Genomic DNA, 27,174 nt, shown 5'->3' with positions numbered 1-27,174 from the left:
TAGGAATTATGACGCATCTACTATTTCGCTCTATACCATTTGTATTCCATATACCTTTGACTATTGGATGTTCTTATAGGCACTTTAGTATTGCCAGCCTAATCTCGGGAGTTGATAGGCTTGAAGTCATAAACAGCGCTGTGCCTCAAGCATTGCTAAGAGCTGCTGGCAAACACAGTATGAATGAATGCTTACGAGCCTGCTGCTCCCTACCACTGCTCAGTCAGACTGCTCTATCAAATATCAAATCATAGACTTAATTATAATATAATAAACACAGAAATACGAGCCTTTGGTCATTCAGTACGACCAAGAATATGTTTTCCGCGACGCGGATCCTGTGTTCTGCCTTACAAACAGGACAACGGAATGGATCGCATGCAGCGACCCAAGGAAACGACTCCGAAAAAGAGGGAAACGCGGCGGTGTTCTGGTCAGACTCCGAAAAAGGGCACATCGCGCACCACTTCCCAGTATTCTTCTTGCCAATGTCCAGTCTCTCGGCAACAAGGTTGATGAAATCCGAGCAAGGGTGGCATTCCAGAGGGATATCAGAGACTGCAACGTTCTCTGCTTTACGGAGACATGGCTTACTAGGAAAACGCTATCCAGGGCGGTACAGCCAACGGGTTTCTCCACGCATCGCGCCGACAGAAACAAACATCTCTCTGGTAAGAAGAGTGGAGGGGCGTATGCCTCATGACTAACGGGACATGGTGTGATGAAGGAAACATACAGGAACTCAAATCCTTCTGTTCACCTGATTTAGAATTCCTCACAATCAAATGTAGACCGCATTATCTTCCAAGAGAATTCTCTTCGATTATAATCACAGCCGTATATATCCCCCCCAAGCAGACACATCGATGGCTCTGAACGAACTTTATTTAACTCTTTGCAAACTGGAAAACATTTATCCGGAGGCTGCATTCATTGTAGCTGGGGATTTTAACAAAGCCAATCTGAAAACAAGACTCCCTAAATTTTATCAGCATATCGATTGCGCAACCAGGGGTGGTAAAACCTTGGATCACTGTTACTCTAACTTCCGCGACGCATATAAGGCCCTGCCCCGCCCCCTTTCGGAAAAGCTGACCACGACTCCATTTTGCTGATCCCTGCCTACAGGCAGAAATTAAAACAAGAGGCTCCCACGCTGAGGTCTGTCCAACGCTGGTCAGACCAAGCTGACTCTACACTCCAAGACTGCTTCCATCACGTGGACTGGGACATGTTTGTATTGCGTCAGATGGGAATATTGACGAATACGCTGATTCGGTGTGCGAGTTCATTAGAACGTGCGTCGAAGATGTCGTTCCCATAGCAACGATAAAAACATTCCCTAACCAGAAACCGTGGATTGATGGCAGCATTCGCGTGAAACTGAAAGCGCGAACCACTGCTTTTAATCAGGGCAAGGTGTTGGCAACATGACTGAATACAAACAGTGCAGCTATTCCCTCCGTAAGGCTATCAAACAATAAGCGTCAGTACAGAGACAAAGTGGAATCTCAATTCAATGGCTCAGACACAAGAGGCATGTGGCAGGGTCTACAGTCAATCACGGACTACAAGATGAAATCCAGCCCAGTCACGGACCAGGATGTCTTGCTCCCAGGCAGACTAAATAACTTTTGCCCGCTTTGAGGACAATACAGTGCCACTGACACGGCCTGCAACGGAAACATGCAGTCTCTCCTTCACTGCAGCCGAGGTGATTAAGACATTTAAACGTGTTAACCCTCGCAAGGCTGCAGGCCCAGACGGCATCCCCAGCCGCGCCCTCCGAGCATGCGCAGACCAGCTGGCCGGTGTGTTTACGGACATATTCAATCAATCCCTATACCAGTCTGCTGTTCCCAATGCTTCAAGAGGGCCACCATTGTTCCTGTTCCCAAGAAAGCTAAGGTAACTGAGCTTTAGCACTCACTTCCGTCATCATGAAGTGCTTTGAGAGACTAGTCAAGGACCATATCACCTCCACCCTACCTGACACCCTTTTGATTTGCTTACCGCCCAAATAGGTCCACAGACGATGCAATCTCAACCACACTGCACACTGCCCTAACCCACCTGGACAAGAGGAATACCTATGTGAGAATGCTGTTCATCGACTACAGCTCGGCATTCAACACCATAGTACCCTCCAAGCTCGTCATCAAGCTCGAGACCCTGGGTCTCGACCCCGCCCTGTGCAACTGGGTTGACTTCCTGACGGGCCGCCCCAGGTGGTGATAGGCAACAACATCTCCTCCCCGCTGATCCTCAACACGGGGCCCCACAAGGGTGCGTTCTGAGCCCTCTCCTGTACTCCCTGTTCACCCACGACTGCGTGGCCACGCACGCCTCCAACTCAATCATCAAGTTTGCGGACGACACAACAGTGGTAGGCTTGATTACCAACAACGACGAGACGGCCTACAGGGAGGAGGTGAGGGCCCTTGGAGTGTGGTGTCAGGAAAATAACCTCACACTCAACGTCAACAAAACTAAGGAGATGATTGTGGACTTCAGGAAACAGCAGAGGAACACCCCCTATCCACATCGATGGAACAGTAGTGGAGAGGGTAGCTAGTTTTAAGTTCCTCGGCATACACATCACAGACAAACTGAATTGGTCCACTCACACTGACAGCGTCGTGAAGAAGGCGCAGCAGCGCCTATTCAACCTCAGGAGGCTGAAGAAATTCGGCTTGTCACCAAAAGCACTCACAAACTTCTACAGATGCACAATCGAGAGCATCCTGGCGGGCTGTATCACCGCCTTGCAATGCTCCGCCCTCAACCGTAAGGCTCTCCAGAGGGTAGTGAGGACTGCACAACGCATCACCGGGGGCAAACTACCTGCCCTCCAGGACACCTACACCACCCGTTGTTACAGGAAGGCCATAAAGATCATCAAGGACATCAACCACCCAAACCACTGCCTGTTCACCCCGCTATCATCCAGAAGGCGAGGTCAGTACAGGTGCATCAAAGCTGGGACCGAGAGACTGAAAAACAGCTTCTATCTCAAGGCCATCAGACTGTTAAATAGCCACCACTAACATTGAGTGGCTGCTGCCAACACACTGTCATTGACACTGACCCAACTCCAGCCATTTTAATAATGGGAATTGATGGGAAATGATGTAAATATATCACTAGCCACTTTAAACAATGCTACCTTATATAATGTTACTTACCCTACATTATTCATCTCATATACATATGTATATACTGTACTCTACAACATCGACTGCATCCTTATGTAACACATGTATCACTAGCCACTTTAACTATGCCACTTTGTTTACTTTGTCTACATACTCATCTCATATGTATATACTGTACTCGATACCATCTACTGTATGCTGCTCTGTACCATCACTCATTCATATATCCTTATGTACATGTTCCTTATCCCCTTACACTGTGTATAAGACAGTAGTTTTGGAATTGTTAGTTAGATTACTTGTTGGTTATCACTGCATTGTCGGAACTAGAAGCACAAGCATTTCGCTACACTCGCATTAACATCTGCTAACCATGTGTATGTGACAAATAAAATTTGATGTGATTTGATTTGATTTGATTTGATTTAATATGGTAAAATACAGAAACTATAATTTCAAAAACTAAACATTTTATTCTTTCAGTGAAAGAATTTTATCGAATGGGTGGCATCCCTAAGTCTAAATATTGATGTTACATTGCACAACCTTCAACGTTATGTTATAATCATGTAAAATTCTGGCAAATTAATTACGATTTTTGTTAGGAAGAAATGCTCTTCACACAGTTCGCAACGAGCCAGACGGCCCAAGCTGTTGCATATACTCTGACTCTGCTTGCACTGAAGAGAAGTGACACAATTTCCCTAGTTAATATTGCCTGCTAACATTAATATTTTTTAACTAAATATGCAGGTTTACAAAAATGATCCTTCTGTGTATTGATTTTAAGAAAGGCATTGATGTTTATGGTTAGGTACATTTGTGCAACGATTGTGCTTTTTTTTGCAAATGCGCTTTTGTTAAATCCTCACCCGTTTGGCGGAGTTGAAGTAGGCTGTGATTTGATGATAAATGACCAGGCATCGCATTGATTACATACAACGCAGGACAAGCTAGTTAACTTAGTAATATCATCAACCATGTGTAGTTCACTAGTGATTGTGAAGATGTTTTTTTATAAGATAAGTTTAATGCTTGCTAGCAACTTACCTTGGCTTCTTGCAGCCACAAGGTACTTTTGATGCGGCACTCGCATAACAGGTGGTCAGCCTGCCACGCAGTTTCCTTGTGGATTGCAATGTAATCGGCCATAATCGGCATCCAAAAAGTCCAATTACCGATTGTTATGAAAACTTGAAATCGGCCCTAGTTAAATCGGCCATGCCAATTTAATTGGTCGACCTCTAATCTAAACTACTGCCTTTGTCTGAGTAGCACATTACACAAACAGGCATTTGTTTTGTGATTATTGTGGCTGTTGTGTGACTAAACTTGCTATTCTTCTCTTTAACAAAGGTTGGGACAAACTGATCCTGCCTGTAGAGGACGACTGGTACTGTGCTGGTCTCTGTGCTGGTATTATATAGTGTTTGTTGTTGTCACATGTTTGTGGCGTCAGGTAGCCTAGTGGATAGAGCGTTGGGCCAGTAACCGAAAGGTTACTAGACCGAATCCTGACAAGGTAAATATCTGTGGTACTGCCCCTGAACAAGGCAGTTAACCCACTGTTCCTAGTTATTGACTGACTTGCCTAGTTAAACAAAGGTTCAATAAAAAATAAAAGGTTTTATCACCCGCACAATTTTTCCATTAGCTGCTGGAGTCTATGGCCAAAATATCATATATATATATATATATGCATTTCCTGCTCTTATTTGCGATCATTTCCACACTGCTACGATATTTTTAACCAAATGTTGCAATTGTGATTTAAATCAAAACACTTGGCTGAACTTTTGGAATCATGGAAATAGTGTTTATTATTCTATAGTTAAAATATAAATAATCGTGGGCACTTTGAATACATTGTTTGACATGACAACAAATGAAAATGCAATGGATGGGGCGGCAGGGTAGCCTAGTGGTTAGAGCGTTGGACTAGTAACTGAAAGGTTGGAAGTTCAAACCCCCGAGCTGACAAGGTACACCCACTGTTCCAAGGCCGTCATTGAAAATAAGAATTTGTTCTTAACTGACTTGCCTAGTTAAATAAAGGTAAAAAATCAATGGATGAGTTATTGTGTTACTTTGGCTACATTAGATCTTTATTCATATAGCCAACATATATATTCATGCTTCGCCTATTCCTCTTTGATTTAGAAAATACTGCTGTACAAACAACATGCTGTATTAGGCTAGATACGATTGCTCTGACTCAGTACTTTTATTAGCTAACTAGCGAATAGCATTAGTGGCTAACACGATTTACCTTAACTTGCTATACAAACTAGCTGTTTGCAGATGTAAGAAACACAAACTAATCTTGTAATTATAGAACGCTTGTGGATTAATGTGAAGATCAAATAGGAAACACCATTGTTGCATGTGCTGCATTGACCATGCAAACTGAACGCAAGTGTTATTATAAGTGTCTCGTGGTCAAGTAACAAAAAATGTGCTCCTTGAGTGACAGGGGGTGTGGAGAGAGGGAGATGAGAGGGATGACTCAAGTAGCGGAGTAAACTATACAAATGGAAGTTACACACGGCATATTACATTTAACAAACCAAACATTCAAATACCGTAATAGAAGGTAATGTAAAAACCCAAACCGGTCCATGCATCAATACTGGTATATAGTAAAATATTCCTTCTGGCCAGGACACACACATCAACAATAATAAAAGCATTCATGTGTTTGTGACGCGAGAGAGTGACACTGGTCATGATGAGCATGCTGGCTGGGGGAGAGGAGGGCAGGCAGCTGCGGTCTGTGCTGCTCTATGGGGGAGACAGAGGGCCTAGAAACCACAGTGTTGCTGATGTGACTGCAGATCCTTCTCTAGCTGCCTGAAACACACATCTATTAATAATGAACAGATGAGATACCTTCCACCTCCCCTTTTTTGGATCTAAAATACACCTTGTAAAAAATGCATTATGATGCATTAACCTTGCGGTGGAACGAAGGCTTGTTTCTGTCAGTAAACTCACCATACCACCGTGAGAGGCAAAATATAACATGATTATTGACATTTCAAACATACCTTTGTTTGAATCTTCTAAATATGACACTGTAATTTAGGCCTGACCTCATTTTGGTCGATTGTTTGATCATAATTTGTCATGTACAATGTTTGTTTGATGAACATAATTTCTGTTAATGCATTCAATATTTTACTATTACTGCCTTTAACAGTTCTCAGTGGACCCGTTGTTTGCGGAGCGCAAAACCTAGGCTACACTTGTGGTTAATTTCATTTACAAGTTGTCAATTTATTCAAATCAAATCAAATCAAATTTATTTATATAGCCCTTCGTACATCAGCTGATATCTCAAAGTGCTGTACAGAAACCCAGCCTAAAACCCCAAACAGCAAACAATGCAGGTGTAAAAGCACGGTGGCTAGGAAAAACTCCCTAGAAAGGCCAAAACCTAGGAAGAAACCTAGAGAGGAACCGGGCTACACGGGTAGAGATTATAACAGAACATGACCAAGATGTTCAAATGTTCATAAATGACCAGCATGGTCAAATAATAATAAGGCAGAACAGTTGAAACTCAATTTATTCAGTGTGTTTTGTTTGAAGTGCTCTATCAATGTTGCGTAAGTACACGCAGATGATTACACATAGAAGTAGGCCTAGGTTACCAAGCCTGCGTATGAATGTGCCCATTTGGGGATCTGATAGTATTTCTGATTGGCTTAACTCACCACCACTAATGAGTTGTGAAGCTTCTGAAATAAAAAATGTCTTCACCTCAAACAGCAAATAAACAAAGTCTGTTTTTACATTCATTGATCACCAACAGTGACACCAACAAAGCACCCCAAAACCATCACACCTCCTCCATGCTTCACGGTGGGAACCACACATGCGGAGATCATCCGTTCACCTACTCTGTGTTTCACAAAGACATGTAGTGTTTGGAAACAAAAATCTCAAATTTGGACTCATCAGACCAAAGGACAGATTTCCACCGGTCTAATGTCCATTGCTCATGTTTCTTGGCACAAGCAAGTCTGTTCTTATTGGTGTCCTTTAGTAGCGATTTGACCATGAAGGCCTGATTCACAGTCTCCTCTGAACAGTTGATGTTGAGATATATGTTACTTGAACTCCGAAGCATGTTTTTGGGCTATAATCTGAGGTGCAGTTAACTCTAGTGAATGTATCCTCTGCAGCAGGTGTAACTCTGGGTCTTCCTTTCCTGTGGAAGTCCTCATGAGAGCCAGTTTCATCATTGCACTTGATGGTTTTTGCGACTGCACTTGAAGAAGCATTCAAAGTTCATAAAATGATCCGTGTTGACTGAATTTCACGTCTTAAAGTAATAATGGACTGTCATCTCTCTTTGCTTATTTGAGCTGTTCTTGCCATATGATTATCTTTTACAAAGTAGGGTTATCTTCTGTATACCACCCCTACCTTGTCACAACACAACTGATTGGCTCAAAAGCATTACGATGGAAATACATCCACTGCTAACAAGGCACACCTTTTAACTGAAATGCATTCCAGGTGACTACTTCATGAAGCTTCTTTGAAGAATGTCAAATATAACATATTTTGATTTAGCACTTTTGTTTTGGTTACCAAATGATTCCATATGTGTTATTTCATAGTTTTGATGTCTTCACTATTGTTCCACAATGTAGAAAATAGTGGAAATAAAGAAAACCCTTGAATGAGTAGGTGTGTCCAAACTTTTGACTGGTACTGTACATCTATTTGAAAAATCTTTCCAGCTCCCTTTCTATAACCACTCGCGTGATAGGCAAAAACAATGTCATGCTTTTAGCAGGTGGAAAGGTCATAAAGTAGGCCTACAGCTGTGTCTGTCTGGATCTCACTGGCGTGGGAAACTGAGGGTCCAGAGTATTTTATACAATGTTGCAAGTTTGTTAGAGCAAACTAGGGGCTGGACCAGGTTGAGATGAAGATCATAATTGGCACGCAGATAGGTAGAAATGGTAAGATAAATTAGGAACTTTAAATGGAAAAGGTTGCTGACCCCTAGTGTAGCCTATTACCAGCTACTTCGGGAGTGTAATGGCGATCTCTGGCTCCCTCTTGAGTCATTTGTGTGTCTTAATTATTTAATTCACAGTGTGCTTAAAGCATCAGACAATCTCAGTAGCTTACATATAGTTGATTTTATTAAAATACATACGTTGTGTCTGTATATAGAAAAATACATGTTTTAAAATTTCAACCAGTCAATTGGTCGAGCCAATATTTTATTTCAGTCAGGGATGGCCCTACTGTAGTTGTCGTAATGTAGCGATGGGACAAGAGGAACTGTGGCACATTAGCTAGTACATTCCCTGTAAAGCTGACGCATGAGAGAGCCCAGGCTGGTGTTAAAACCTATATCTCCAAATATATTTTAAAACAGGAAACCGAGGAGGTGTGTAGGTTACTCCATGGAGGTGTGTAGGTTACTCCATGGAGGTGTGTAGGTTACTCCACGGAGGTGTGTAGGTTACTCCACGGAGGTGTGTAGGTTACTCCACGGAGGTGTGTAGGTTACTCCACGGAGGTGTGTAGGTTACTCCACGGAGGTGTGTAGGTTACTCCACGGAGGTGTGTAGGTTACTCCACGGAGGTGTGTAGGTTACTCCACGGAGGTGTGTAGGTTACTCCACGGAGGTGTGTAGGTTGCTTTAGCAAATTCATTCAAATTCAATACTCCCGTGAAAGCAATATGGTACATTTCAAATATTCATATTGTCCTAAAAATGCCAACTATAAAAACATGTTACGCTCACTGACGTGCAGTATTGAATTGGATTCTTGCATGATTTGAGCAGTGGATAGCAGGCGGCACAGCACACAGGTCTCAACCACACAGATCAATGTTCTGCCAGAGATGCAGACTGTTTCAGCAGCAGTGTCCGCTGTATGTTGTATTTATGACAAGATCTGGTTGGTCAGACAGGCTTCAGCACTGAGTTCTAACTGGGGTTCCCTTTGCTCTCTTCTGAACTTGTTGGTGCGTAGACGGCCCCACCCCTCCCCACCTCCTTGTACTCTCCCAGCAGGTACCCTGTCGACCCACATCAGAAGGCTTGCTGCTTGGTATCTGGCTGTAGGTTTGAATCAAACCACTTTTGATTTACATTTTTCACTCCTGGCCATTCTGGAAGGAAATAATATGTGGAACCAGGCTTTTCTTCTTAGATTAAACTCTTGTGGTTTTAGGGTTTATTTTTCCTGCTCTGTTTGAAGTGGGGGATAATATTATTTTGGAAAAGCGTTTCATCTCTAAAAGGCTTGCTGATTAAAAACTGTGAGGGTCTGCGAGATCTTCAAGGTGGTTACTGCTTCTCATGTCTCGGCCTGGAAGTGTGTGTGTCTGAGTGAGCGGGTTAATGGGTATGTTGGTGAATGTGAGTTTATGTGTGACTGTGCGGGGTGCTGTAGTGTACATAAGTGTGTGTGTTTGTGACTATGTGCGTGTCTGTGTCCTTTAAGTGAGTAGTGGGTTCCAAGGGAGGTCTGGCCTGTCTGACGTTGTGAAGGAGTTCCCACATGCTGAGCACTTGTTGGCTGCTTTTCCTTCACTCTGCGGTCTAACTCATCCCAAACCATCTCAATTGGGTTGAGGTCAGGTGATTATGGAGGCCAGGTCATCTGATGCAGCACTCCATCACTCCTTGGTCAAATGACCCTTACACCGCCCGGAGGTGTGTTGGGTCATTGTCCTGTTGAAAAACAAATGATATTCCCACTAAGTGCAATCCAGATGGGATGGTGTATCACTGCAGAATTCTGTAGTAGCCATGTTGGTTAAGTGTGCCTTTAATTCTAAATAAATCACTGACATTGTCACAAGCAAAGCACCCCCACAACACCCCCTCCCCCATGCTTTACGGTGGGAACCACACATTTTGAGATCATCCGTTCACCTACTCTGCATCTCACAAAGACACAACTGTTTGAACAAAAAATCTCAAATTTGGACTCATCCGACCAAAGGACAGATTTCCATAGTTCTAATATCCATTGCTCGTGTTTCTTTGCCCAAGCAAGTCTCTTCTTATTATTGGTGTCTTTAGTAGTGGTTTCTTTGCAGCAATTTGACCATGAAGGCTTGATTCATGCGGTCTCCTCTGAACAGTTGATGTTGACGTCTCTGTTACTTGAACTCTGAATCATTTATTTGGGCTGCAATTTCTGGGGCTGGTAACTCTAATGAACTTATCCTTTGCAGCAGAGGTAACTCTAGGTCTTCCAGTTCTGTGGTGGTCCTCATGAGAGCTAGTTTCATCATAGCCGCTTGATGGTTTTCCAGATTGACTGGCCTTCCAGATTGACTGGCCTTCATGATTTAAAGTAATGATGGACTGTCGTTTCTCTTTGCTTATTTGAGCTATTCTTGCCATAATATGGACTTGGTATTTTACCAAATAGGGCTATCTTCTGTATACCCCCTATCTTGTCACAATACAACTGATTGGCTCAAAAGCATTTTTACAAGGCACACATGTTAATTGAAATGCATTCCAGATGACTATCTCATGAAGCTGGTTGAGAGAATGCCAAGAGTGTGCAAAGGGTGGCTACTTTGAAGAATATCAAATATAACATATATTTTGATTTTAACACTTTTTTGGTTAATACTTGATTCCATATGTGTTATTTCATAGTTTTGATGTCTTCACTATTATTACACAATGTAGAAAATAGTAAAAATAAAGAAAAACCCCTGAATGAGTAGTTGTGTCCAAACTTTTGACTGGTACTGTACATACTTAAGTGTGTGTGTGTGTGTGTGTGTGTGTGTGTGTGTGTGTGTGTGTGTGTGTGTGTGTGTGTGTGTGTGTGTGTGTGTGTGTGTGTGTGTGTGTGTGTGTGTGTCAAGGGTTCAGGATGTTCTGGTCCATGTTACATTAGATGCATGTTGACAAACTACACAGTGTGCCTCAATGACCACCGTCTCGGTGAAAATACATAACCTCTATTTCACAACCTTTCTGTTTTATGCTAATGGATATTGTAAAATGCTTTGGACTAATCTTCCTCTTAAGGCTTGGGTTAGGTGGTTGTTATGAAGACATTTCATTTCAAGGAAAATGTAAATAAATATTGTTATTTAATACAGGAACACCACTGAATGTGACCTTCCTGGTGTGAGATGTATTTGTATTTCTGGGTTTGCAGTTATTTCAACCCTGCTAAGATGATAGTACCTTCAGTAGCGTAAGCAAAGCAGTTTTTAACCTGAACTGCACTTATTTCTCTCTTAGCACTGTTAATATTGATTATTTCTTAGACTGCTTGTTTTTTCATGGTATGTTTTTCATGTTTTTAATAATTTCCTGTATTGCCACTCACTCTGAAAATATGGCTGGGCATCAACTACAGGGCTATGACAGGAGCTTGCTGTGTGATGTCTGAGGTTCTTGTCTCATTCTCTGATCCTCTCCCTCCACTCCAGGTCAGTGACGGACCCCCGGGATGGAAAGCGAGTCGCCCTCAAAAAGATGCCCAACGTCTTCCAGAACCTCGTCTCCTGTAAGAGGGTCTTCCGTGAGCTGAAGATGCTGTGCTTCTTCAAACATGATAATGTGAGTGGATGGCTAGCCTCCCTCCCCTCTCTTGGTTCCTATTTTTCTCTTCCCCCTGTCACCTCCCACCCTCATCTCTTCCTCTCTGTCCTTTCCTACTCTCTATTCTCTTTCTCTCTTTACTCTCTCTCTCTCTCTCTCTCTCTCTCTCTCTGATCCCTCTCTCCATCCCTCCCTGCGGATGTGCCTGACCTCCTCTCCTCTCCGCAGGTGCTCTCGGCTCTCGACATCCTACAGCCTCCACACATCGACTACTTTGAGGAAATGTATCCTTAAACGATGACAGTGGCCCGTCTATGTGGCCTGTATTCATCAAACCCCATCCTTCCAGTCTCACAATCGTAGGAGTTTAAAACCACTTCTTACACATATTCCATGCAATTTTGTTTAAGCAGCTATGTTAGCTATCAGTGAATCTCCCTGGCTGCTGGCTCCTTCCACAGGTTAAAGTGGACAGACTTGTCTGCTGTATATTAAATCTGATCTGTTTGCGTTGTTTAGATGGGATGTGTTGTGTCATTGCTGCTAAGTGGGCTCTGCCTGTATGGTGTCAGTCCAGATCCATTCTTATGCTACCTGCTGGAAGGCCCCTATCAGATTTAGAAACTCTCTCTATCGCCTATGCCCAGGGAAGTCTATGTCTGCTGGGGTTGTTAAAATGGTGAGGTTTTTACTGACCTGTCTCATTGACATTATTTTGCTTCCAGGAGTGACGATTGGGGCGTGGGAGGAGACAGGAGGAAAGGAGCTGAGCTTTCTGATTCAGTGGGAGATAGATGGGTGGGTGATCTACTGGCAGGTGGCGTCTACCTCTTTCTCAGTCTTGTGTTTTCACTCTTACAGGTGGTTTGGGTGGAGGGGGGTCATTTGGCTGTTTGTTTACCCACTGCTATCCCCCATATTGGTCCTCATCAGTCGACAGCACTATCAGTTGGTATCTAGTGACTGACTGAATACTGTAGCTTTGGAAAAATGATTTGGGTCTGCTCCTATTTTGCATGTTCAGGGTGAAGGGAAAGGCACAAGCCTCTCACCGACACCTTTTAGTTATCTTGGTTTATTTTTGGGTGTAGGAGGATGAGGAGGGCGGTAAGGAGGGAGTGTAAAATGCTGAGATGTCGCATTTAGTTTTCATTCTTATTTCTAATCTTTCCTTTATGGACTGGAATTGGATGAATGAGGCTCGAGGCTTTCCGAGCTTTCTCTGTAATCTATCATATAATTTAATCATACAAATTACACATTGCTCCCCTGTATTGAACTGGCTCCCGGTCACTCCATATGCTCTTATAAACCCTTCACTACATTTCTTTATTTCTAGTTTACATCTCTCTAAACCAAGTGGACTTTCTTTAGTTCTGTCTTGGCAGTCTTTCTAGTGAATTATGAGAGAAATTGATCTCTCATTAATAAAGAAAGAAAAGCAACAAAACCCACTTAGCTGAGAGATTTATTTACCTCTGTATTTTTAGCTGTTACTCATTCGGCAGAGTGATTATTCCCTTTACTCTTAATTGTGTGACATTCTGCTGCTTTTGGACTCGCTTTAAAGCACACAATGGAAGGCCCTAATGAGTGTACTGTATAGCAGCATTTCTGTGTGCTTTTTGATACTAGAATAAACAACAACTGGAATATATGCTGTGCGCTCACGTGCATGACAATTTGTGCCTTTGAGAGTGTTGGGGGAGTGGTGGCATATTGAACTCAGGCAGCGGTCTATTTGAAGGCAGGGAAACCAGGAATAGGCCCTGGAAATAGGTATGTCATCTGTATTTTCTTCCTCTTTATTACGCTCTCTCTCTTTCTCTCTGTCTCTTTCTCGCTCGCTTTCTCTCTGTGTCTCTTTCTCTCTCTTTCTTTCTCTCTCTCTCTCTTTCTCTCTGTTTCTTTCTCTCTGTTTCTTTCTCGCTCGCTCTCTGTGTCTCTCTCTCTCTCTCTCTCTCTCTCTCTCTCTCTCTCATTCTCTCTCTGCCCCTTTTTCTCCACTTTCCCTTTGCTGATGTAGATTTTCCACTATGAATCCAATTCAATTGTATTTTTCTGTGTTTATTTTTCATTTGAGTGAGAAACGACATTCATGTTTTGTTTAGTAGCGTAACACTAAAGCTATGAATAAATCAGTGTCGTTGGTAGAATGAGTCCTTCAGGCGTAGGGTTGGAGCTTGGGCCTCTGTGATATAACTATCCTGTTCTGTGTATATCCTGGGGGGCACACACATATACACACACCAGTGGCGGTCGGTTCCGTTTCTGTTTAACCTCTCTGAACCACCCATACCGGATCCGGGATAATTGTCATCAGCAACACTGAATAGCACAGCGCCATAGTCGAATAATATTACTAGAAAATATTCATATTCATGAAATCACAAGTGCAATATAGGAAAACACAGTTTAGCCTTTTGTTAATCTACCTGTCGTCTCAGATTTTGAAATGATGCTTTACAGCGAAAGCAATACAAGCGTTTGTGTAAGTTTATCGATCGCTCGACAAAACAACAAGTACACTTAGCATCAGGGCACGAAAATCAGAAAAGCAATCAAATTAATTGTTTTACCTTTGATGATCTTCAGATGTTTTTACTCACGAGACTCCCAGTTCGACAACAAATGTTCCTTTTGTTCCATAAAGATATCTTTTTACATCCAAATACCTCCGTTTAGTTTGGTGCGTTATGCCCAGGAATCCACAGGAAAGAGCGGTCACAACAACGCAGACAAAAATTCCAAATTATATCCATAATGTCCAAAGAAACATGTCAGATGTTTTTTATAATCAATCCTCAGGGTGTTTTTCAAATATCTATTCGATAATATATCAACCGGGCAGTTGGCTTTTCACTAGGACCGGGAGTAACAATGGCCGCCTTTCTCTTTTGCGCACAACTCACTCTGAGAGTCCCTACCTATCGACTTACGTAATGTGGTCATTCACGGTCATTCTTCAAAATAAAAGCCTGAAACTATGTCTGAAGACAGTTGACACCTTGAGGAAGCGACAGGAAAAGGAATCTGGTTGATATCCCTTTAAATGGAGCAATGGGAGGCTATGGAACATGGAGTTTTCAAAATATAGAATCCACTTCCTGGTTTGATTTTTCTCAGGGTTTCGCCTCCAATGTCAGTTCTGTTATACTCACAGACAATATTTTGACAGTTTTGGATCTAATCTGTCAATTATATGCATATTAGCATCTGGTCCTGGGAAATAGGCCGTTTACTTTGGGAACGTTATTTTTCCAAACATAAAAATAGTGCTCCCTGGCGTCAAGAGGTTAAGATGAGGGAGGACAATTATTTTTTTCCCATGAGCATGGCCTTGTTTTTAATACAGCATATTGGATGACTGTCATTCATATTCCATTCACCCAGTTCAATGTAACAGTGATACCTGATGTTACTAGAACCTAGTCTACAACCTAGATGCACACATGTCGAGAGAAAAAGTTGAGGTGACAGACAGTAACACATGGACAGACAGTGACACATTCAATACCGTTTTGCACACTCTTGCCTGCATCTAGCTGATCTAGGGTGTAATCATTAGTCCAACAGTTGCAAACGAGTTTCCATTGGACAAATTCAGGTATGTTTATCCCCACTTCATTCCGTTTAAGAAATGCTTTTCAACTTAAATCAGCGGAATGAATACACCCCTGATCACCTGTAAACACAGTTCACTTTCATAACAGCCACATTGTATTCCTTCTCGCATCTATGCACTCTCCTCCTCTCGCCTTTTCCCTTCGCTTGTGAACTTCAATGCACATCACATCAGCTGTATGTGACCAGGTAAAAAAAACTTTCCAAACCATATCATAACTGCTACACACAGCCTCCATCGTTGTCATCATATCTGCTAAAGTAATAGCATAGGCAACATAGCTAATAGAAATAACGTGTTACTAAACCCGCTACAATCATGCAGAAACGTTACAGTATACAGTCAGTAGGCGTTTTAGAACTAACACCGGCAGGCCCTGGTGGCAATACATTTGTAAAACCAAACGCTTACCTTAACTTGGAAGCTTTTTTTGTGTTGTGTTGGATAGTCATAGCCAGCTGGCTAACATAGCATCCCTCTTTTTGAACAGGGTGTTTGAGTAGGCTAAACTAGCTAAGTAAGTAAAACTGAAAGTGAAAAAAAGTATTGTTTTTCTCTCTGAGTCAACTACTCATCACATTTTATGCACTGCATTGCTAGCTAGCTATATCTTATGCTTTCAGTACTAGATTGATTAATTTGATCCTTTGATTGGATGCACAACATGTCAGTTCATGCTGCAAGAGCTCTGAAAGGTTGGAGGACGTCCTCCAGAAGTTGTCATAATTCCTGTGTAAGTCCATGGAAGGGGATGAGAACCATGAGCCTCCTATGTTTTGTATTGAAGTCGATGTACTCGGAGGATGGAAGCTCGCTGTCCTCCGGCTCCACCATGGTGCTACCCTACGGAGTGCTGTTGAGGCTACTGTAGACCTTCATTGCAAACAGTATGTTTTAATCAATTGTTTGGTGACATGAATATATTTAGTATAGTTTTATCTAAAAAGGTTTACTTTTTAAATGTTTTACAATTGACATTTTTTATGAAATTCACTGAGGTTGTCCCCTGACAGAAACACACACACACTACTCTGCTGCTGCTTGCATCCTGCGAAGGAAGAAGGCTGCCATTACGGATGCAAAAATCATTGGTAGCACTGGTGCTCCCAACTTTAAAAAGTTAGGAGCACCACATGAAATTTAGGAGCATCAGAAAATATATATTTTTTTTATTGATTTAGATACAGCCTATATTGTTGTGCCCTAGAAACGAATATGTAATATCATAAAGACATTACTTTATTAGAAAAACTAAAATGTTGATATGAATACCTGTCAATGAAATTACAAAGTAATTAGCAGAATATAAGGTTTGGACATTGTGTAAAAGCACAATTTTCTTGTTGAGATGGAGAAGGCGTTGGCTGCATCCCAATTAAGCGACCTGAGTATGGGAAAGTGGTGTGTCAAAGGTAAGGAGTGGGCGTGTGGAAAGCGCTCTGCTATAGGTTGGACGGTGTTGATTCAGCTGTGTTCTTTTTATTCGGTTTCATTATCAAATTTTTTGGGGGACAAAAATAAAGATGTTATGGAACTAGATTAATTTTACTGCTTTTTCTTTTGTTACATGTACATTCTGGACACATTTGACTTTTTACGGTAGTTACATTACATCTAGCTATTATAGAACATGAGCTTTTAAACCCACCCCTTAGCTACTCTGTCCATCCCACCTATCTCTGTAAACCCACCCCTCAGCTACTCCAGTCCATCCCACCACTCAGCTACTCTGTCCATCCCACCTATCTCCATAAACCCACCCCTCAGATACTCTGTCCATCCCACATATCTCCATAAACCCACCCCTCAGCTACTCTGTCCATCCCACCTATCTCCATAAACCCACCCCTCAGCTACTCTTAGTCCATCCCACCTATCTCCATAAACCCACTCCTCAGCTACTCTGTCCATCCCACCTATCTCCATAAACCCACCCCTCAGCTACTCTGTCCATCCCACCTATCTCCATAAACCCACCCCTCAGCTACTCTGTCCATCCCACCTATCTCCATAAACCCACCCTCAGCTACTCCAGTCCATCCCACCCCTCAGTTACTCTGTCCATCCCACCTATCTCCATAAACCCACCCCTCAGTTACTCTGTCCATCCCACCTATCTCCATAAACCCACCCCTCAGCTACTCTGTCCATCCCACCTATCTCCATAAACCCACCCCTCAGCTACTCTGTCCATCCCACCTATCTCCATAAACCCACCCCTCAGCTACTCTAGTCCAGCCACCCCTCAGTTACTCTGTCCATCCCACCTATCTCCATAAACCCACCCCTCAGCTACTCTGTCCATCCCACCTATCTCCATAAACCCACCCCTCAGCTACTCCAGTCCATCCCACCCCTCAGTTACTCTGTCCATCCCACCTATCTCCATAAACCCACCCCTCAGTTACTCTGTCCATCCCACCTATCTCCATAAACCCACCCCTCAGCTACTCTGTCCATCCCACCTATCTCCATAAACCCACCCCTCAGCTACTCTGTCCATCCCACCTATCTCCATAAACCCACCCCTCAGCTACTCCAGTCCATCCCACCCCTCAGTTACTCTGTCCATCCCACCTATCTCCATAAACCCACCCCTCAGTTACTCTGTCCATCCCACCTATCTCCATAAACCCACCCCTCAGCTACTCTGTCCATCCCACCTATCTCCATAAACCCACCCCTCAGCTACTCTGTCCATCCCACCTATCTCCATAAACCCACCCCTCAGCTACTCTGTCCATCCCACTTATCTCCATAAACCCCCCCTCAGCTACTCTGTCAATCCCACCTATCTCCATAAACCCACCCCTCAGCTACTCTGTCCATCCCACCTATCTCCATAAAACCACCCCTCAGCTACTCTTAGTCCATCCCACCTATCTCCATAAACCCACCCCTCAGCTACTCTAGTCCAGCCACCCCTCAGTTACTCTGTCCATCCCACCTATCTCCATAAACCCACCCCTCAGCTACTCTGTCCATCCCACCTATCTCCATAAACCCACCCCTCAGCTACTCCAGTCCATCCCACCCCTCAGTTACTCTGTCCATCCCACCTATCTCCATAAACCCACCCCTCAGTTACTCTGTCCATCCCACCTATCTCCATAAACCCACCCCTCAGCTACTCTGTCCATCCCACCTATCTCCATAAACCCACCCCTCAGCTACTCTGTCCATCCCACCTATCTCCATAAACCCACCCCTCAGCTACTCCAGTCCATCCCACCCCTCAGTTACTCTGTCCATCCCACCTATCTCCATAAACCCACCCTCAGTTACTCTGTCCATCCCACCTACATAAACCCACCCCTCAGCTACTCTGTCCATCCCACCTATCTCCATAAACCCACCCCTCAGCTACTCTGTCCATCCCACCTATCTCCATAAACCCACCCCTCAGCTACTCTGTCCATCCCACTTATCTCCATAAACCCCCCCTCAGCTACTCTGTCAATCCCACCTATCTCCATAAACCCACCCCTCAGCTACTCTAGTCCAGCCACCCCTCAGTTACTCTGTCCATCCCACCTATCTCCATAAACCCACCCCTCAGCTACTCTGTCCATCCCACCTATCTCCATAAACCCACCCCTCAGCTACTCTAGTCCATTCCACCTATCTCCATAAACCCACCCCTCAGCTACTCTGTCCATCCCACCTATCTCCATAAACCCACCCCTCAGCTACTCTGTCCATCCCACCTATCTCCATAAACCCACCCCTCAGCTACTCTAGTCCATCCCACCCCTCAGTTACTCTGTCCATCCCACCTATCTCCATAAACCCACCCCTCAGCTACTCTGTCCATCCCACCTATCTCCATAAACCCACCCCTCAGCTACTCTGTCCATCCCACCTATCTCCATAAACCCACCCCTCAGCTACTCTGTCCATCCCACTTATCTCCATAAACCCCCCTCAGCTACTCTGCTATCTCCATAAACCCCTCAGCTACTCTAGTCCCCACCCCCTCAGCTACTCTGTCCATCCCACAGCTATCTGTCCATAAACCCACCCCTCAGCTACTCTGTCCATCCCACCTATCTCCATAAACCCACCCCTCAGCTACTCCAGTCCATCCCACCTCAGTTACTCTGTCCATCCCATAAACCCACCCCTCAGTTACTCTGTCCATCCCACCTATCTCCATAAACCCACCCCTCAGCTACTCTGTCCATCCCACCTATCTCCATAAACCCACCCCTCAGCTACTCAGTCCATCCCACCCCTCAGTTACTCTGTCCATCCCACCTATCTCCATAAACCCACCCCTCAGCTACTCTGTCCATCCCACCTATCTCCATAAACCCACCCCTCAGCTACTCAGTCCATCCCACCTATCTCCTAAACCCACCCCTCAGCTACTCTAGTAGCCACCCCTCAGTTACTCTGTCCATCCCACCTATCTCCATAAACCCACCCCTCAGCTACTCTGTCCACCTATCTCCATAAACCCACCCTCAGCTCTCCAGTCCATCCCACCCCTCAGTTACTCTGTCCATCCCACCTATCTCCATAAACCCACCCCTCAGCTACTCTAGTCCATCCCACCTATCTCCATAAACCCACCCCTCAGCTACTCTGTCCATCCCACCTATCTCCATAAACCCACCCCTCAGCTACTCTGTCCATCCCACCTATCTCCATAAACCCACCCCCCCTCAGCTACAGTTCTGTCCATCCCACCTATCTCCATAAACCCACCCCTCAGCTACTCTGTCCATCCCACCTATCTACATAAACCCACCCCTCAGCTACTCTGTCCATCCCACCTATCTCCATAAACCCACCCCTCAGCTACTCTGTCCATCCCACCTATCTCCATAAACCCACCCCTCAGCTACTCTGTCCATCCCACTTATCTCCATAATCTCCCCCCTCAGCTACTCTGTCAATCCCACCTATCTCCATAAACCCACCCCTCAGCTACTCTAGTCCAGCCACCCCTCAGTTACTCTGTCCATCCCACCTATCTCCATAAACCCACCCCTCCCCTCAGCAGTTACTCTGTCCATCCCACCTATCTCCATAAACCCACCCCTCAGCTACTCTGTCCATCCCACCTATCTCCATAAACCCACCCCCCTCAGCTACTCTGTCCATCCCACCTATCTCCATAAACCCACCCCTCAGCTACTCTGTCCATCCCACCTATCTCCATAAAACCACCCATCAGCTACTCTCTAGTCCATCCCACCTATCTCCATAAACCCACCCCCCTCAGCTACTCTAGTCCAGCCACCCCTCAGCTACTCTGTCCATCCCACATAAACCCACCCCTCAGCTACTCATCCATAAACCCACCCCTCAGCTACTCTAGTCCATCCCACCCCCCTCAGTTACTCTGTCCATCCCACCTATCTCCATAAACCCACCCCTCAGCTACTCTGTCCATCCCACCTATCTCTGTAAACCCACCCCTCAGCTACTCTAGTCCATCCCACCCCTCAGCTACTCTGTCCATCCCACCTATCTCCATAAGCCCACCCCTCAGCTACTCTGTCCATCACACCTATCTCCATAAACCCACCCCTCAGCTACTCTGTCCATCCCACCTATCTCCATAAACCCACCCCTCAGCTACTCCAGTCCATCCCACCCCTCAGTTACTCTGTCCATCCCACGTATCTCCATAAACCCACCCCTCAGCTACTCTAGTCCATCCCACCTATCTCCATAAACCCACCCCTCAGCTACTCTGTCCATCCCACCTATCTCCATAAACCCACCCCTCAGGTGTGATGGACCCCCTCAGTCCATACCTATCTCCATAAAACCCTATCTACATAAACCCACCCCTCAGCTACTCTGTCCATCACACCTATCTCCATAAACCCACCCCTCAGCTACTCTGTCCATCACACCTATCTCCATAAACCCACCCCTCAGCTACTCTAGTCCATCCCACCTATCTCCATAAACCCACCCCTCAGCTACTCTAGTCCATCCCACCTATCTCCATAAACCCACCCCTCAGCTACTCTAGTCCATCCCACCTATCTCCGTAAACCCACCCCTCAGCTACTCTAGTATCTCCATAAACCCACCCCTCATCCCACCTATCTCCATAAACCCACCCCTCAGCTACTCTGTCCATCCCACCTATCTCCTTAAACCCACCCCTCAGCTACTCTAGTCCATCCCACCCCTCATCTGTCCATCCCACCTATCTCCATAAACCCACCCCTCAGCTACTCTAGTCCATCCCACCTATCTCCATAAACCCACCCCTCAGCTACTCTGTCCATCCCACCTATCTCCTCCGTAAACCCACCCCCCTCAGCTACTCTAGTCCATCCCACCTATCTCCATAAACCCACCCCTCAGCTACTCTAGTCCATCCCACCTATCTCCATAAACCCACCCCTCAGCTACTCTAGTCCAGCCCACCTATCTCCATAAACCCACCCCTCAGCTACTCTAGTCCATCCCACCTATCTCCATAAACCCACCCCTCAGCTACTCTAGTCCATCCCACCTATCTCCGTAAACCCACCCCTCAGCTACTCTAGTCCAGCCCACCTATCTCCATAAAACCACCCCTCAGCTACTCTAGTCCATCCCACCTATCTCCTTAAACCCACCCCTCAGCTACTCTAGTCCAGCCCACCTATCTCCATAAACCCACCCCTCAGCTACTCTAGTCCAGCCCACCTATCTCCATAAACCCACCCCTCAGCTACTCTAGTCCATCACCACTATATCTGTAAACTGCCCTCTTTATGATTTCCATGTTCCATATATTTTTAAACTGCTGTGATGTTTAACAGAAATTCCGAACCTGACAAATTACATAGTATCTACAGATTGTAAGTTAAAGATAAATATTTTTACTAAAAGTATTGTTATATTGTTGATTGATTGACTATGGTTTTCCAAATCTCTCGACAGTGCTATTTGTAGGGTTAATTTTAGATATATGTTGTGATTTATCAGCCATTCCTGAACCTGTGACCAGAAACAAGCTACATAGGGTCAATACCAAAATAAGGGATCTAATAATTATTTCTCTTCGTAGCAAAATCTGCAGAGCTGAGATGGTTGAATGTCCCAAATACATAACATTCTGTTTGTGGCAAGAATTTTAAATAATATTTTAAATTGAAAAACTCGCAAGCGTTGTTTTATGTGTCAGTTCATAAACCACGTGCCACAGAATTGGCACATAAAAAATCTCTTGCCAACTATTTTGCTACTTGTATGGCGCCGCGGTCAACATTCTGGTCCTCAAGTTAAACTGGTTGCCAATTTTGGTCAATTAATTAAGGGCACATCTAGATGGCTGACAATATGAATAATTTCTTATGTAGGCCACGTTAGCTACCGATCGTGATAACTAGTAGGAAGCACTTCAAGCCGGCAGGCCTTCCGGTACAACACCAGGTAACATCACTGAATAAGTACGAGTCGTTTTAGAATGGCCCACGACATGGTTTATGAATGTAAAATGCAGTCCCGGCGATCCACTATAGGAAGACAAAAATGTTTACCCCGGTAATATGGGTCAGATTTGGACCTGGTTGGGCTAGAAGCAAACTGTTTTTGCAGGATTAATGGTGCATATCTTTTTGGTGCTTGGAAATAACCAGTGGTGTGAAGTACTTAAGTAAAAATACTTTAAAGTACTACATAAGTCGTTTTTGGGGTATCTGTACTTACACTTGAGTCATTTTCTGTTAAGTTATGTTTACTTTTACTACAGTATGACATTTGAGTACTTTTTCCACCACTGGAAATAACAGTAAAGTGAAGCCTTATCATTACAACAATTATTATCAAATCAAATGTATTTGTCACATGCTTCATAAACAACCGGTGTAGACAAACAGTGAAATGCTTCATAAACAACCGGTGTAGACAAACAGTGAAATGCTTCATAAACAACCGGTGTAGACAAACAGTGAAATGCTTCATAAACAACCGGTGTAGACAAACAGTGAAATGCTTCATAAACAACCGGTGTAGACAAACAGTGAAATGCTTCATAAACAACCGGTGTAGACAAACAGTGAAATGCTTCATAAACAACCGGTGTAGACAAACAGGGAAATGCTTCATAAACAACCGGTGTAGACAAACAGGGAAATGCTTTCAACCGGTGTAGACAAACAACCGGTGTAGACAAACAGGGAAATGCTTCATAAACAACCGGTGGAGACAAACAGGGAAATGCTTCATAAACAACCGGTGGAGACAAACAGGGAAATGCTTCATAAACAACCGGTGGAGACAAACAGGGAAATGCTTCATAATCAACCGGTGTAGACAAACAGGGAAATGCTTCATAAACAACCGGTGTATACAAACAGGGAAATGCTTCATAAACAACCGGTGTATACAAACAGGGAAATGCTTCATAAACAACCGGTGTAGACAAACAGGGAAATGCTTCATAAACAACCGGTGTATACAAACAGGGAAATGCTTATTTCTAATTTCAGTGAGCTCACTGGCTTTGGGTACTGACATGTAGAGTGTTTAATCATCCATATACATAGTCATTCTACACTGAACAAAAATCTAAAATAACATGCAACAATTTCTATGATTTTAGGCTTTGTTCTTTGTCATGGTAGCAGCGTAGGCTAACACCGGTACTCAACGCAGTTCCAGCCAGCACAGCTCTCAGGGCCGACGGAAACGACAACAAACAGCTGGGATTTAAACAGCCACAAGCCCGGAACTATCTGCAGTACCAGCCGCAAGGGCTAACCGTATCGAGGGTGGTGTTCAAACTGTCAAGGAAACATGGCTAGCTTCATAGCGAGCAGCTAAGCTAACCACTTTACCAAGCAGCAGGTTTTTAGGGTTTGGCAGTATCCCGGGACAGATAGTAGTGGTTCCAGAAACTGAGGATAACCACGTCACGGGATCTACATGAAACAGGTAGGCTAGTAAATATTTGTTTTCTCAAGAAAAAACTTTTCCAGAAATTTTCAAAAACAACCGAGCTCTCTCTAGTTCCACGTTCAGCATGCGTCAGCCTCTGACATTGTATGTATACTTAGTGATGTGGATATGAGGAACGTCCGGCTCCACTACAGTCCTGTGGATGGGGGTGTGCTCAGCCTTCCGTTTTCTGTAGTCCACGATCAGCTCCTTTGTCTTGCTGACGTTGTGGGAAAGGTCAGTGTCCTGGCACCAGACTGCCAGGTCACTGACCTCCTCCCTAAAGGCTGTCTCATCGTCATTGGTGATCAGACCTACCACCGTTGTGTCGTCAGCAAACTTAATGATGGGGTTGGGTGAACAGAGAGTACAGGAGGGGACTAACCACGCACCCAAGAGGCCCCATGTTGAGGGTCAGCGTGCCGGATGTGTTGTTTTCTACCCTCACCACCTGGGTGCTACCTGTTAGGAAATCTAGGATCCAGTTGCAGAGGGAGGTTTTCAGTCCCAGGGTCCGGAGCTTAATGATGAGCTTGGTCGCACAGAAAAAATTATCACAAATGTCACCAAATTGGTTGTAGTTTGAGCCCTGGTAGGGGCCGAGGGCCTGAGGCCGGTAGCTCTGCTAACTTGTAAGCATTTCCTCTGTGGGTTTTGGTGTGCACGCTGTTTTTCTTGGGTGTACTTTTGTAGGGGGTTAGCGTCCCCTCATCTCATTTTCCAGCCTGATTTGAGAGGTTAACATTTTACCACCTACCAACACCCCTACTAGTCCTGACTAACAACTACTTCACTGTCTTCCACTGAGTGTTATCTCCAGAGTTATCTGAGCCAACGTGTCTCCATATCTTTACCATGGCACTCCTATGTTCATTACCACACACACACACACATCAAGGAAGGCTAGTGAATTACTGGCACAACAACAGGCTGTATATAGCCCTCGATGTAACATGGCATGGGGCTATCACAACCTACCAAGAGAAAGAGAGAGCACATTCAGGGAAACCACATGCCTGCCTGCTTTTGAGAAGTCTGTTATGGGGAGTTACACTTTGTCAGGAAATGACTTGGATACTGAGTATCCACAATCACCGTGCTTAGGTTTGGTTGCCCACTGCTCTTTCTATTTCTTCGGATTCCTATAAATACCCCCTCTGAAAATGAAATGATCCTGCTGAAATACAGAGTCTGGAAATGGTGGCTAATCTGAATAGGCTCTCTATCTCAGAGTAGTGTGTGGTGTGTTTGACTCAGTACTGACTGCATCCATGTGTCAGATATAGTGAGTCATTTGCTGTTCCGGAAGTGACTGTACCTATTTTACTATTAAGGTCTCTGCTGAAGTTGCTTGCGTGCATTTATGAATGAGCGGGAGCGAGAGGTCTGACACGCCTGCTGTCTTTGTGTGTGTGTGTATCTGTTTGTGCATGCATATGTGTTTATTAAGCACCCACGGCAGAGTACTGTAGGCCGGTCTGTTCTCCGTCTTGGTCTGCTCTGTCAGAACAGGAATATGAATGTCATCTCCCCAGATCTACACGCTGGTTATTATGTAGAGGGGGTGTTTTTAATCAGGTAGCATATTAAACTGAATACACTCTTCTATACAAACACAGCCTGATAATGCAGCCTGATAATGATTTAACTGCTCCTGACACAGGAAGACATGATGATTACAGCCTGATAATGATTAAACTGCTCCTGACACAGTGTAACGGGTTTTTTCATCCTCCTCTGAGGAGGAGTAGGAGAGATCGGATGTCACGCCTTGGTCATTGTATCTTGTGTTTTTGTTATATGTTTGGGTAGGCCAGGGTAGGACATGGGTTTATATGTTGTATTTCTTATTGGGGTTTGTATTAATTGGGAGTGTGTATTATTAGGGGTGTGTCTAGTTAGGCTTGGCTGCCTGAGGCGATTCCTAATTGGAGTCAGCTGATTCTCGTTGTCTCGGATTGGGAACCGTATTTAGGTAGCCTGAGTGCGCGTTGTATTTCGTGGGTGATTGTACCTGTCTCTGTGTTAGTCACCAGATAGGCTGTAATTAGTTTCACTCGTTTGTTGTTTTCTTCTTCAGTTATTTCATGTACCGCATTATCTTCTTATAAAGTCATGAGTAACCTACACGCTGCATTTCGGTCTGACTCTCTTCAAACAACAGACGAACTTCGTTACATCGGACCAATGTGCAGCGTGGTAAGTGTCCATTTTAGTTTATTAAACTGAATACAAAATAACAAAGTGAATGATACAAACGAAAACCGAAACAGTCCTGAAATGTGAAACAAACATTACAACAGGAAACAATCACCCACAACTCAAAAGTGAAACCAGGCTACCTAAGTATGGTTCTCAATCAGGGACAGCGATTGACAGCTGCCTCTGATTGATAACCATACCAGGCCAAACACAGAAATCCCAAAACAAAGAAAAAGGAACATAGATAACCCACCCAACTCATGCCCTGACCATACTAAAACCAAGACATAACAACAGAACTAAGGTCAGAACGTGACACACAGGAAGATGTGATGATTACAGCCTGATGCACGGCAACAATAAGGGATGGAGAGACTCTCACAGGCAATTAGATTAAATGTACATTTGGATTCAGGAAGACGTTGCAGGTGCTTTATGAAATAAATGGATGTGCTTGACTTTTCATCATAAAACAAAATGACTCATCCCAATGCACCGAGCGATATATATAAAAATGACTCATCCCAATGCACCGAGCGATATATATAAAAATTTTAAAAAGAAATGTCTTCTCACTGTCAACTGTGTTTATTTTCAGCAAACTTAACGTGTAAATATTTACATGAACATAAGATTCAACAACTGAGACAAACTGAACAAGTTCCACAGACGTGACTAACAAGTGGAATAGTGTGTCCCTGAACAAAGGGGGCAGTCAATATCAAAATTAACAGTCAGT

The 27,174-nt window shown here is 44.1% G+C and overlaps 1 protein-coding gene across 1 annotated transcript in view; it reads left to right on the top strand.

Moving 5' to 3' along the window:
• Positions 1-27,174, top strand: part of LOC124005050 (serine/threonine-protein kinase NLK) — a 91,771-nt gene that overhangs the window by 29,366 nt on the left and 35,231 nt on the right. Inside the window, exons 2-3 of the mRNA XM_046313919.1 lie at positions 11,602-11,731; positions 11,942-11,997. Of these exons, the coding sequence (XP_046169875.1) occupies positions 11,602-11,731; positions 11,942-11,997 (186 nt within the window). The remainder of the gene's footprint in view (positions 1-11,601; positions 11,732-11,941; positions 11,998-27,174) is intronic.

Source organism: Oncorhynchus gorbuscha, linkage group LG19 (assembly GCF_021184085.1).
Source record: "Oncorhynchus gorbuscha isolate QuinsamMale2020 ecotype Even-year linkage group LG19, OgorEven_v1.0, whole genome shotgun sequence".
In the NCBI taxonomy this organism is placed as follows: Eukaryota; Metazoa; Chordata; class Actinopteri; order Salmoniformes; family Salmonidae; genus Oncorhynchus; species Oncorhynchus gorbuscha.
This window is presented reverse-complemented; position numbering and strand designations above follow the sequence as displayed.